Source organism: Bombina bombina, chromosome 1, assembly GCF_027579735.1.
Source record: "Bombina bombina isolate aBomBom1 chromosome 1, aBomBom1.pri, whole genome shotgun sequence".
Taxonomy (NCBI): domain Eukaryota; kingdom Metazoa; phylum Chordata; class Amphibia; order Anura; family Bombinatoridae; genus Bombina; species Bombina bombina.
This window is the reverse complement of record NC_069499.1, coordinates 1,444,044,399-1,444,056,835: the sequence shown is the minus strand read 5'-3', so window position 1 is coordinate 1,444,056,835 and position 12,437 is coordinate 1,444,044,399. Positions and strand designations below refer to the sequence as shown.

The window sequence follows — 12,437 nt, the reverse complement described above, 5'->3', positions numbered from 1 at the left end:
CTCACAAAGCCAAACAGACTGAGAACAAAGAAGGGGTGCACAGGTGGATGTAATCACCCAGAGAAAATACAAAACATGGAAGGGAACTGCACTCCAAGACCGGACCAGGTACACATCCTGTGACTCAGCAACATCCAGCCCTGGCTGCTAAATAGCACTCCAAAAAAGCTGTGATGTCACCAGAGCCACAGGCAGTTAACCCCAGTCCGGAATGGGTGTAAGAAACAAGGAGGATTACAAACAAAAAGTAATACAACACATAGAAACACCTAGCACTCACCAGCTAGCTCACAGCTAAGATAAAATCCCAACTGGAAAGGTTAGTCACCGCATCTGGCCAAATGGGAAAGCTCAGGCACCACATCAAGGTCCTTTCCATTGCCTGAGTCCCTAACACAGCCACACCATCATGCGAGCTCACAAAGCCAAACAGACTGAGAACAAAGAAGGGGTGCACAGGTGGATGTAATCACCCGGAGAAAATACAAAACATGGAAGGGAACTGCACTCCAAGACCGGACCAGGTAAACATCCTGTGACTCAGCAACATCCAGCCCTGGCTGCTAAATAGCACTCCAAAAAAGCTGTGATGTCACCAGAGCCACAGGCAGTTAACCCCAGTCCGGAATGGGTGCAAGAAACAAGGGGGATTACAAACAAAAAGTAATACAACACATATAAACACCCAGCACTCACCAGCTAGGTCACAGCTAAGATAAAATCACAACTGGAAAGGTTAGTCACCGCATCTGGCCAAATGGGAAAGCTCAGGCACCACATCAAGGTCCTTTCCATTGCCTGAGTCTCTAACACAGCCACACCATCATGCGAGCTCACAAAGCCAAACAGACTGAGAAAAAAGAAGGGGTGCACACGTGGATGTAATCAACCAGAGAAAATACAAAACATGTAAGGGAACTGCACTCCAAGACCGGACCAGGTACACATCCTGTGACTCAGCAACATCCAGCCCTGGGTGCTAAATAGCACTCCAAAAAAGCTGTGATGTCACCAGAGCCACAGGCAGTTAAACCCAGTCCGGAATGGGTGCAAGAAACAAGGGGGATTACAAACAAAAAGTAAAACAACACATATAAACACCCAGCACTCACCAGCTAGCTCACAGCTAAGATAAAATCACAACTGGAAAGTTAGTCATGGCATCTGGCCAAATAGGAAAGCTCAGGCACCAAGTCAAGGTCCTTTCCATTGCCTGAGTCCCTAACATAGCCACACCATCATGCGAGCTCACAAAGCCAAACAGACTGAGAACAAAGAAGGGGTGCACAGGTGGATCTAATCACCCAAAGAAAATACAAAACATGGAAGGGAACTGCACTCCAAGACCGGACCAGGTACACATTCTGTGACTCAGCAACATCCAGCCCTGGCTGCTAAATAGCACTCCAAAAAAGCTGTGATGTCACCAGAGCCACAGGCAGTTAACCCCAGTCTGGAATGGGTGCAAGAAACAAGGGGGATTACAAACAAAAATTAATACAACACATAGAAACACCCAGCACTCACCAGCTAGCTCACAGCTAAGATAAAATCACAACTGGAAAAGTTAGTCACCGCATCTGGCCAAATGGGAAAGCTCAGGCACCACGTCAAGGTCCTTTCCATTGCCTGAGTCCCTAACACAGCCACACCATCATGCGAGCTCACAAAGCCAAACAGACTGAGAACAAAGAAGGGGTGAACAGGTGGATATAATCACCCAGAGAAAATACAAAACATGGAAGGTAACTGCACTCCAAGACCTGACCAGGTACACATCCTGTGACTCAGCAACATCCAGCCCTGGCTGCTAAATAGCACTCCAAAAAAGCTGAGATGTCACCAGAGCCACAGGCAGTTAACCCCAGTCAGGAAAGGGTGCAAGAAACAAGGGGGATTACAAACAAAAAGTAATACAACACATAGAAACACCCAGCATTCACCAGCTAGCTCACAGCTAAGATAAAATCACAACTGGAAAGGTTAGTCACCGCATCTGGCCAAATGGGAAAGCTCAGGCACCACGTCAAGGTCCTTTCCATTGCCTGAGTCCCTAACACAGCCACACCATCATGCGAGCTCATAAGTGCCAAACAGACTGAGAACAAAGAAGGTGTGCACAGTTGGATGTAATCACCCAGAGAAAATACAAAACATGGAAGGGAACTCTACTCCAAGACCGGACCAGGTACACATCCTGTGACTCAGCAACATCCAGCCCTGGGTGCTAAATAGCACTCCAAAAAAGCTGTGATGTCACCAGAGCCACAAGCAGTTAACCCCAGTCCGGAATGGTTGCAAGAAACAAGGGGGATTACAAACAAAAAGTAAAACAACACATATAAACACCCAGCACTCACAAGCTAGCTCACAGCTAAGATAAAATCACAACTGGAAAAGTTAGTCACCGCATCTGGCCAAATGGGAAAGCTCAGGCACCACGTCAAGGTCCTTTCCATTGCCTGAGTCTCTAACACAGCCACACAATCATGCGAGCTCACAAAGCCAAACAGACTGAGAACAAAGAAAGGGTGCACAGGTGGATGTAATCACCCAGAGAAAATACAAAACATGGAAGGAAACTGCACTCCAAGACCGGACCAGGTACACATCCTGTGACTCAGCAACATCCAGCCCTGGGTGCTAAATAGCACTCCAAAAAAGCTGTGATGTCACCAGAGCCACATGCAGTTAACCCCAGTCTGGAATGGGTGCAAGAAACAAGGGGGATTACAAACAAAAGTAATACAACACATAGAAACACCCAGCACTCACCAGCTAGCTCAAAGCTAAGATAAAATCACAACTGGAAAGGTTAGTCACCGCATCTGGCCAAATGGGAAAGCTCAGGCACCACGTCAAGGTCCTTTCCATTGCCTGAATCCCTAACACAGCCACACCATCATGCGAGCTCACAAAGCCAAACAGACTGAGAACAAATAAGGGGTGCACAGGTGGATGTAATCACCCAGAGAAAATACAAAACATGGAAGGGAACTGCACTCCAAGACTGGATCAGGTACACATCCTGTGACTCAGCAACATCCAGCCCTGGGTGCTAAATAGCATTCCAAAAAAGCTGTGATGTCACCAGAGCCACAGGCAGTTAACACCAGTCCGGAATGGGTGCAAGAAACAAGGGGGATTACAAACAAAAAGTAATACAACACATAGAAACACCCAGCACTCACCAGCTAGCTCACAGCTAAGATAAAATCACAACTGGAAAAGTTAGTCACCGCATCTGGCCAAATGGGAAAGCTCAGGCACCACGTCAAGGTCCTTTCCATTGCCTGAGTCCCTAACACAGCCACACCATCATGCGAGCTCACAAAGCCAAACAGACTGAGAACAAAGAAGGGGTGCACAGGTGGATGTAATCACCCGGAGAAAATACAAAACATGGAAGGGAACTGCACTCCAAGACCGGACCAGGTACACATCCTGTGACTCAGCAACATTCAGCCCTGGGTGCTAAATAGCACTCCAAAAAAGCTGTGATGTCACCAGAGCCACAGGCAGTTAACCCGAATCTGGAATGGGTGCAAGAAACAAGGGGGATTACAAACAAAAAGTAATACAACACATAGAAACACCCAGCACTCACCAGCTAGCTCACAGCTAAGATAAAAGCACAACTGTAAAGGTTAGTCACCGCATCTGGCCAAATGGGAAAGCTTAGGCACCACGTCAAGGTCCTTTCAATTGCCTGAGTCCCTAACACAGCCACACCATCATGCGAGCTCACAAAGCCAAACAGACTGAGAACAAAGAAGGGGTGCACAGGTGGATGTAATCACCCAGAGAAAATACAAAACATAGAAGGGAACTGCACTCCAAGACCGGACCAGGTACACATCCTGTGACTCAGCAACATCCAGCCCTGGGTGCTAAATAGCACTCCAAAAAAGCTGTGATGTCACCAGAGCCACAGGCAGTTAACCCTAGTCCGGAATGGGTTCAAGAAACAAGGGGTTAACTGCCTGTGGCTCTGGTGACATCACAGCTTTTTTGGAGTGCTATTTAGCACCCAGGTCTGGATGTTGCTGAGTCACAGGATGTGTACCTGGTCTTGTCTTGGAGTGTAGTTCCCTTCCATGTTTTATATATATATATATATATATATATATATATATATATATATATATATATATATATATATATATATATATATATATATATATATATATGGAAATAGATATATAGGTATAGGTATATACATATAAATATAGAAATATGTATTTACAATAAATATTACATTATCCTGTAAGTGAAGAACATTGGAATGTTAAATATGTACAGTAAATGTATAGTAAAACACATAAATACTTAAATACATATGTAAACACACACATATGTGTGTATGTATATATATATATATATATATATATATATATATCCTCCGTGTGTGTCTGCACTCCCAATGCTGTGTAGTCATCAACCAGGGTGCAAAGTCAAACAAGTATACAGTCTATATCCAATAAAGGACTGCACTCACTGGATTTAGTTTCAGAAACCTTCAAATCTGTATTGTGGTAACGTTTCGGGGTTCGCAGACCCCTTCCTCAGACCAGACAACAGTGCAAGTGAACAAAGTGTGCAATATATAGCACTAGCCCCACCCATCACAAACATCAAAATTGCGCCAAAAATCCATCACCATGGTAACACACAAACAAGGCCCCATGACTATACCACCAGAAAACACAATCAAAATACAAAATAAAATAAAACAAACTGCATATGCAAGTATTTTGCATAACCTCATAGTTGAACACTAATATATACAATCATCAGTAGTAGTAGATATTCAGTAGTTACAATAGAATCACTGTAATTAGTTACTGATCCAGTTTAAGTAGCTTAAAGTATATTTAGACAAGCAATGATGGAAAACACACTAATCAAATAATCAAATAATCAAAGTAAACATCATGCAAGAAGAGGAATCTATCTATCAGTTGCACTGTTTAAAAACATATCCACCTCCCTGTATCAAGTTACAGGACTCAATCTTAAGGAAATATACACATAAGCCATATCATATAAACATGGCAACATAGATTAGGCATTTAAACTTCTAGCATTTGAACTAGATGAAAAATAAACAAATAATAAAAGTCAATCAGATATGTATAGATATATATGAGGTCTGTTACTGCTAATTCAATGTCCCCCATATTTATCCCAAGGCTTGCTATGACCAATCCTATGTAAAAGTATGTGAGCTATAAGTACTAATCTGACATTCTGGCAGATACAAATATACAAAAATACAAAATTGTCAAGCCCCCTGGGCGCGCAGAGCAATGTGTTGTGTCCCATGCGAGTTGAATATAACAAAAAGGCCCGTAGTTCCCAGTGTCAGGGTTCTATGCAGGATGTCTTAGCCGGTGTATTATACCCTAGTGTTGGGAGCTAAGATAGATGTAAACATGGGTGCGTGTATTTACCTATGTAGCAAGTCTGTGTACCGAGTCTGTAGTGCATCAGTGAAACAGGCGCGGCTCAACCCGGTATAGCGTGAGTGAGCTTGGAGCACGACCGCATGGCTAATTAGCATAGCCTGTCAGTCAGTCAATGGGCGTAGCTAGGTAACGGAGTGACAGCGGAGCCTGTGATTAGAGTTATGCCGGGCTGCTACTATACCTATCTCAACTGAGCTTCTTTGTGAGCCCCAAGAAAATCAAAGCTAGTATATCAGGCTTATATTAAATGGTCACATAGGTCTTAAATATGGTCTATTGTGAATAAGTATGTATAATCATATGTGTGCCTAAACATCAGAGCATTTGGTGGGAGCTATCAAAAACCGCTGTGTGCGTGATAATGGGAGGCAGGCAGATTCAGGATAAGACGAACCTAGAGCAACACGGATTTACTGCTTAAAACGTGAATCATTAGAAATTAAAAGATAAAAAATATAAAAAATTAAAAATAACCAAATTAATATTAAACCGTTAGTGAATAAATTAAATTAAATCAATAGCCAGCCTGCATCACAGGCCAAGTAGAGAAAAAAGGGGGGTAGTTGGGTACTGCCATCATGGGTCTTACATGCTCATAAGAGCCACTAGGGTGTAATTTATATGAATGTTATATCATGCACCACAGATATTATTACGGGGTAATTCTATTTAGAATAGGCACCATAGTAACAGTTTGACGAATGGTATACCATAGTTCAATGGTCTAATACCCCTACAGGTCCTCCCAAATGTAACATGTATAAAACATACTTGTGCCCGAGAAGGTCACTCGTACAGTAGGATCTCAATACAGATATCATTGACCCCCTGTATACATATGGCAATCAAGTTGAGTTAGAGAGACACAATCAAAAGATGGCACGCTACAGGTAGACATTTCAGTTGAGCCAAAATTTGCAGAGAATAGCAAAAGACAGAAAATATCAAAAAATCAAAAAATATATATCAAGGCAATATCAAGATGCTAAATGCACAGCGCCTACGGGTCACCATATCAAAAATGTATAGTACAAGTGCACCCTAACCAGCATATATAATACACTAAGTGCTGTCAATACGAATACATTATTGTGCACAAGGACATATACAACTATGGTGAGTCAAGGCATCAGAGGAAACAGTGCCAATCATTCGACATGTTTAATCCTCTGGGGTAGATGGTATCTAGTCTATGGATCCATCTAGCCTCCATCTGCAAGAGTGTCCTGCCCCGGTCACCCCCACGCCTGAGGGGGGGGACGTGGTCAATTAAAATGAAGCGTAAATCTGTTACCTTGTGGCCTGCTTGCAAGAAATGTCTTGCCACCGGTTGATCCGAGGTCCCTTTGTCGATAGCAGTTCTTATCGCCGAGCGATGATTTGCCATTCTTAAGCGTGCGTTGTCTGTTGTTTTGCCAACATAAAAACGTCCACAGCAACAGCTCAGTAGGTATACGACATGGCTTGTCGTACAGGTGATGAAGTGCTTTATAGTGAATTTCTGGGTAGTATGGGGGTGTCTGAATACTTTGCATGGGATCATACCGCTGCAAGTTGTGCAGCCCTTGCATCTGTAACAACCCATTTTGTTAGTTCTAAGCCATTTCTTGGTGTAACTATGTTGAGGATCTGTTTGCATAAGTATGTCCCTTAGACTTCTACCTCGTCTATAGCCCATGATTGGTGGATCCATATGCCCAAAGGGTAGTGTCCGGTCTGTGCCCAGAATCTCCCACCTGTTACGAATTGAATCTGCCAATGGTTTCTTTCCTCTGTCAAAGGTGGTTGTAAAGACCATCCTTGGGGTCTCTTTCCTAGTGATTGCTGGAGTGTCTTGTGCCATGTTTGTTTCAATTTCCTCTCTCACCTTCTTAATCAGGTTATCCTTATATCCCCTTTGTTGGAATTTCTCAGCCATCTGGTCCAGTTGGAGATCTCTATTTGTGGTCTCCGTGTTGTTTCGTACAACCCGTATCAGCTGTGATTTAATTATTGCCTTCCGGGTATGTGGGGGGTGATTGCTTGTGGCTTCTAGCAATGAGTTTCAGTCAGTAGGTTTAGAGAAAAGGGTTGTGAAAAGTCTATCATGTTTCTTATAAATCCGTAAATCAAGGAAATCTATCTTCTCTGGATCATATTTCAACTCAAATTTGATTGGGTTTGGTAGTGCATTGAGTTCGGTTACCCATTCAGTGAGGAGTCCCACTGGTCCACACAAAGAAGACATCATCAATGTACCTTCTATAGTGTCTTATCATTCCATGATTGAACACATCCATGACGTATCTTTCAAATTGCTGCATGTAAAGGTTTGCATACGACGGTGCCATATTAGATCCCATGGCTGACCCTGTCAGTTGCTGGTAGAAAGTATCTTCAAAGCGAAAATAGTTCAATTTTAGACATTTCTCAAGAAGATTTAGGATAAAGGTTGTGGGTGGTCCTATGTATGGGTACTGGTCCAATGCTGCTGCAATTGCATTTATACCCCCGGCATGAGGGATCACCGTGTACAAACTTCTCACATCCATAGTTACCAGGATATCATCCTGGGTGATACCCTCCACAGTGTTAAGTATCTTAATAAGTTCACCTGAGTCTTTGATGTAGGAGTCCATGGATCTAACGATAGGTTGTAGAACTACATCAACATATTGAGCCAATGGTTGTAGCAGAGAGCCCCTTGCGGAGACTATCGGTCTTCCAGGTGGGTTTATTTGGTCCTTGTGTATTTTTGGCAGGGTATAAAGTATCGGATGGGTGGGATGTATAGTGCAGAGGAAGTCAAATTCATCCTGATCAATCCACTTAAGTTGTAATGCTTCTGTCAGTGTTGTATCAATCTCCATTTTGAATTCTTCAGTGGGGTTCCAGGTGAGTTTTTTGTATGTCACTCCATCATATATATATATACACATATGCATGTACTGTATATGTGCAATATATCCCTTTGCAGTCAAATACCTTGTCATATACCACATACCTTTTTACCATTATAACTGTTTTCTTTTAATATTTCTATGAATATTTTTTAGATAGTGTTTATATGAGTGTAACTGCAATTTTAAATGTATTTATGTTGTGTTTTATGCAACTTTTTTTAACTCACTACCCGTTACGCAAGGATTTCAGTTGTGCTATTCTTATGAGTGCAAAATGCGATTGTGCTCTCACGATATTCTTCACTTTCAACTTGTAATAAGTGTGATATTTCAGACGTGCGCAAAAAATCTGATATCGCTTGTGCGCCACTTGTAATCTTGCCCTTATATTACAGTGCAATGGTGAATTAATGATTTATGATATGAGTTTAATTTCTATTTAAGCCTAGTTACAAATCATGACATCCCAGTGCAAGCAGAATTGCTTTTTTAGATAATAATCATTCTGAAAAGAATCGAAGCAAAATGAACTAATACAATATTTAAATAAACTAAAAATACCCCATTTAAGGTTGTTGTACTCATAGATAGATACACTTAAGTTTTTGTGCAGCAATACATTGTCTGATCACTGGGGATTATTATGTTAAATGTCTTTAAATTATGATATAATGCATATAAATTCTGTGTTCCTGAAATAAATATCTTATTGAATAAAAATGAAGAATTCATTAAAATGTATACTCTCTCCTCATCACGAGGTGCAATATCTGCACCGTTATATGCCTAGATTACAAATGGAACAGTATTTTGTGCAAGATTGCGCCGTAACCGTGTTACTATGAGTATATCATGAGCATCTGTGCTCTTGTATTGCAAGTTTAAAGTAGTTTTCCTGCTAGAGTGTTAGTATTGCTCGAGTGAAAACTTACCAGAGATGAAAGGGAACCATGATTGTCATTGTGAAGTTACCAGAAAACTAGAAACCTACTAGTTACACCTTATACAAATGCATCTTCATCACCGCAAGTTTTTGGTCATCAGGCCCCAAATCAATAATGGAGTTTCCATTTTTTTCTTTTGAAGCTATGTACGATTTACCATTTGTTGGACCAACATGATACGCTGCAGTGATCATGTCTGCCTGACATTGCTTGTGCACTGCTTGTGCAATGCTGCCCCCTGCAGATTTGCAGTTAATTGGTCGCTAGAAGGGATGTCAATCAACCTGATCATATCTGATCAGGTTGATTGCTGTCCGCCACTCAAAGTGGCGAATCAGTTAAGGAGCAGCAGTCTTAAAACCGCTGCTTCTTAACTGTTGTTTCCGGCGAGCCTGAAGGAAACATTCGGCCCTTTATAATTCGGCTCCATTGTACTTAAATTATCTGTAATTCATTTAAAATCAGGCTATAAACATGCTGGTATTTTGTATATTCCTGAAATAAATGTGAAACAAAAGCTTTCCATATTTAAATTGAACCAAACTGTGCAGTGTCAGTACTACTCCTCATTGTTGTATAAGTTCAAATGCTCATCCAACCTGTCAGAAAATGACCATTTTTAGGAAGTGCCTATCACCCAATGCACATTAGTAGTAAGTATTAAAATGATAATGATGTGCAAGTTTATTTTTAAATTTTAACAGCTTTTACTTATTATTTTTTAAAGGCAAAAGAAAAACAAAGAAGTTTAATTCTGGTATTTTGTATGGATGAAACATCTCTGAGTACAATATTCCTTTAAGGTTTAGTGGGTGGACATTTAGAACCCACCTTTGTCATGCGTATCTGAGCAAAAACTAGGGATTTTTGTTATGATAGTAACAAGCAAAATAAAAAAAATAAGTTGTACCTGATTAAAATAAGGGTTCCAGATAATAGCATTATCATAAATAAGGTATTTCTGATCAATGGAATCAATGGAGGAAAAACTACCAATAATGGTTTTCTTGATAGTTCCATTTGTATGAATCACCCAGTTTAAGATATCAAATCTTCCTGGAACATATCCTTTTTCGTTGAAGAAAATCTCTTCCCCAGAGGTCGTTTTAAAGTAAACATTTTTCAAGTAATCATTAAGCTGAAGAAAAAAATCAATAAAAAGATAATGCAATAATTGTTTATTCAAAAGACATAAGAACTTATTTCCCTTTTGCCACCCTCAGAAGTGATCAATTAATGGATATTGTGTACTAGAAGTATCTGATATAACAGTAGATAGAGTTGTCTGGTCTAAACACTATTTAAACATCTAGGAGCCAATTTAAAAAAAAAAAAAAAACTGACCCTCATGGAAAGAAATGATTGGCTTATTTTATAAAGAAGGTGTCTCTCCTTTACATAACGCATGTTTGTGAGGTACCCATAATGAGATACACAATTCCCAAGTTAAAATTTGCCTTTAAAACAATACCTGAGGGGCCTTGCAATAATGATGAGGCATCTTATAGAATCTCATCAGACCACAGAGTTTTTCAGAATCAGATCCATAGTAACTTTAATAGCTTACACCATATAGAGATGACTAATTAGACAGATTACTATTCAGTAATAGGACCTATTCTTTCCATGATTTATTTATTTTCTTGTGATGGACAACTTTGAGAATATTTGAACTCTGACTAATTATTTTAACATCGAAATAGACAGTTCAAGGTCCTAGTGCCCAAATGAATGTACATCACTTGACCATTCATCAAAGTACACTTTGTGTTATAGATACAAATGAAATTGCTGTGTTCTTTAAAGGAAGAAAACTGATCCAGTTTTCTTGCTGATAGGATCTTGCTGATTGGATCATACTCAATGTTAAAGGATGCAATAATGACCACTCTCAAAGTAACCCAACAAGCGCAAAAAGCTGAACTTAGAATTTTATGTGCGCATTAATGTATTCCCCCATAGAAGTGAATGGAGCCAAAAAAGTGTGTGTGTGTGTGTGTGTGGAGGGGGAACTAACACCCTACTTCCACGCAAACCCAACATGAAAATATGAATATTCCACATGACATGAAAATATGAATATTCCACATTCCAATGTCCTTCACATAGAATATGTTCTATTTATTCATAAATAAAAAAAGTTACATATATCTGATTTTTTTTTTTGTACAATATATATCTTTAGCTACATATATACATGATTATATATTGGTATAGATATATACAGATATATACAGGTATATCTATTTAAAAATACTTAGAACGGGGGGCGGAGCTTGGCCACGAACCGAGATGGCAGCTTGTTAGCACAGCTCCTAGGCCCTTGTCCCCAGATTAGTCTAATTAAATACAAATGGCAATCTAAACAAACCCTACCTAACAGCTTTATTGCCCTAATTGCTAGTACAGGGTGAACCGGAGGTCTCATGTGCAGCAGCTCACATATACGGCACCACGCAACAGCCATAGGGGCACCGCAGACGGATCTTGGCGAGTAGGAAAAAACTAACCCCACGGATGCGGATAAGGAGAGGATTGGGTCATACCTGCAAAGTCCAGCGTAATATACACAGCCACTGAGACCCGCCGCTACCTGATTGATAACGGAGCAGGGAGACTTTAAACTAAAGTGAGGATTGCAGCATACACGGCCGCAAGCGGGAGGCGGGAGAGTGCGCAGGCCACACGACGAGAAGAAGTGCTTATAAGAGAGGCCTTGGCACCTGTAACAAAACACAAGGGACCAACCTGGCATAACAGGTTGACATATAAGGCTGTTGTGACAAACCGGCTGACACCGCTGCAGAGCAAGCACAGCGGACAGGGACATAAGAACGGATCACTCCGGCACGCCACGTGGAGGGTAAGCAGTGATTATCGTACTATGATTGTGAATTGACAGCAGGGACAAACACACAGCCCTAACACAAATCCCATCAGACCCGACAAACACTATATAACTCAGGGTCCAACAATCACCAGGGGGCCAAAGAGACTTAACAGTGTGCGATATTGTGTGACAAGCACAATTCATCAGCCATAGAGACAATACACATAAACACCCCACGTGGCAGTCCGGCGGCGGAGGAGAGAGCACTGCAAGTGAAAATTAGTATCACACTCACCTTCCTAGGTGTGTATCT

At 41.0% G+C, this 12,437-nt stretch overlaps 1 protein-coding gene across 1 annotated transcript in view; it reads right to left on the bottom strand.

The window, feature by feature from the left end:
• Positions 1–10,795, bottom strand: part of LOC128666095 (vomeronasal type-2 receptor 26-like) — a 73,070-nt gene extending 62,275 nt beyond the window's left edge. Inside the window, exons 1-2 of the mRNA XM_053720497.1 lie at positions 10,766–10,795; positions 10,205–10,432 (exon numbers count right to left, since the gene is read on the bottom strand). Of these exons, the coding sequence (XP_053576472.1) occupies positions 10,205–10,432; positions 10,766–10,795 (258 nt within the window). The remainder of the gene's footprint in view (positions 1–10,204; positions 10,433–10,765) is intronic.
• Positions 10,796–12,437: the final 1,642 nt, after the last annotated feature.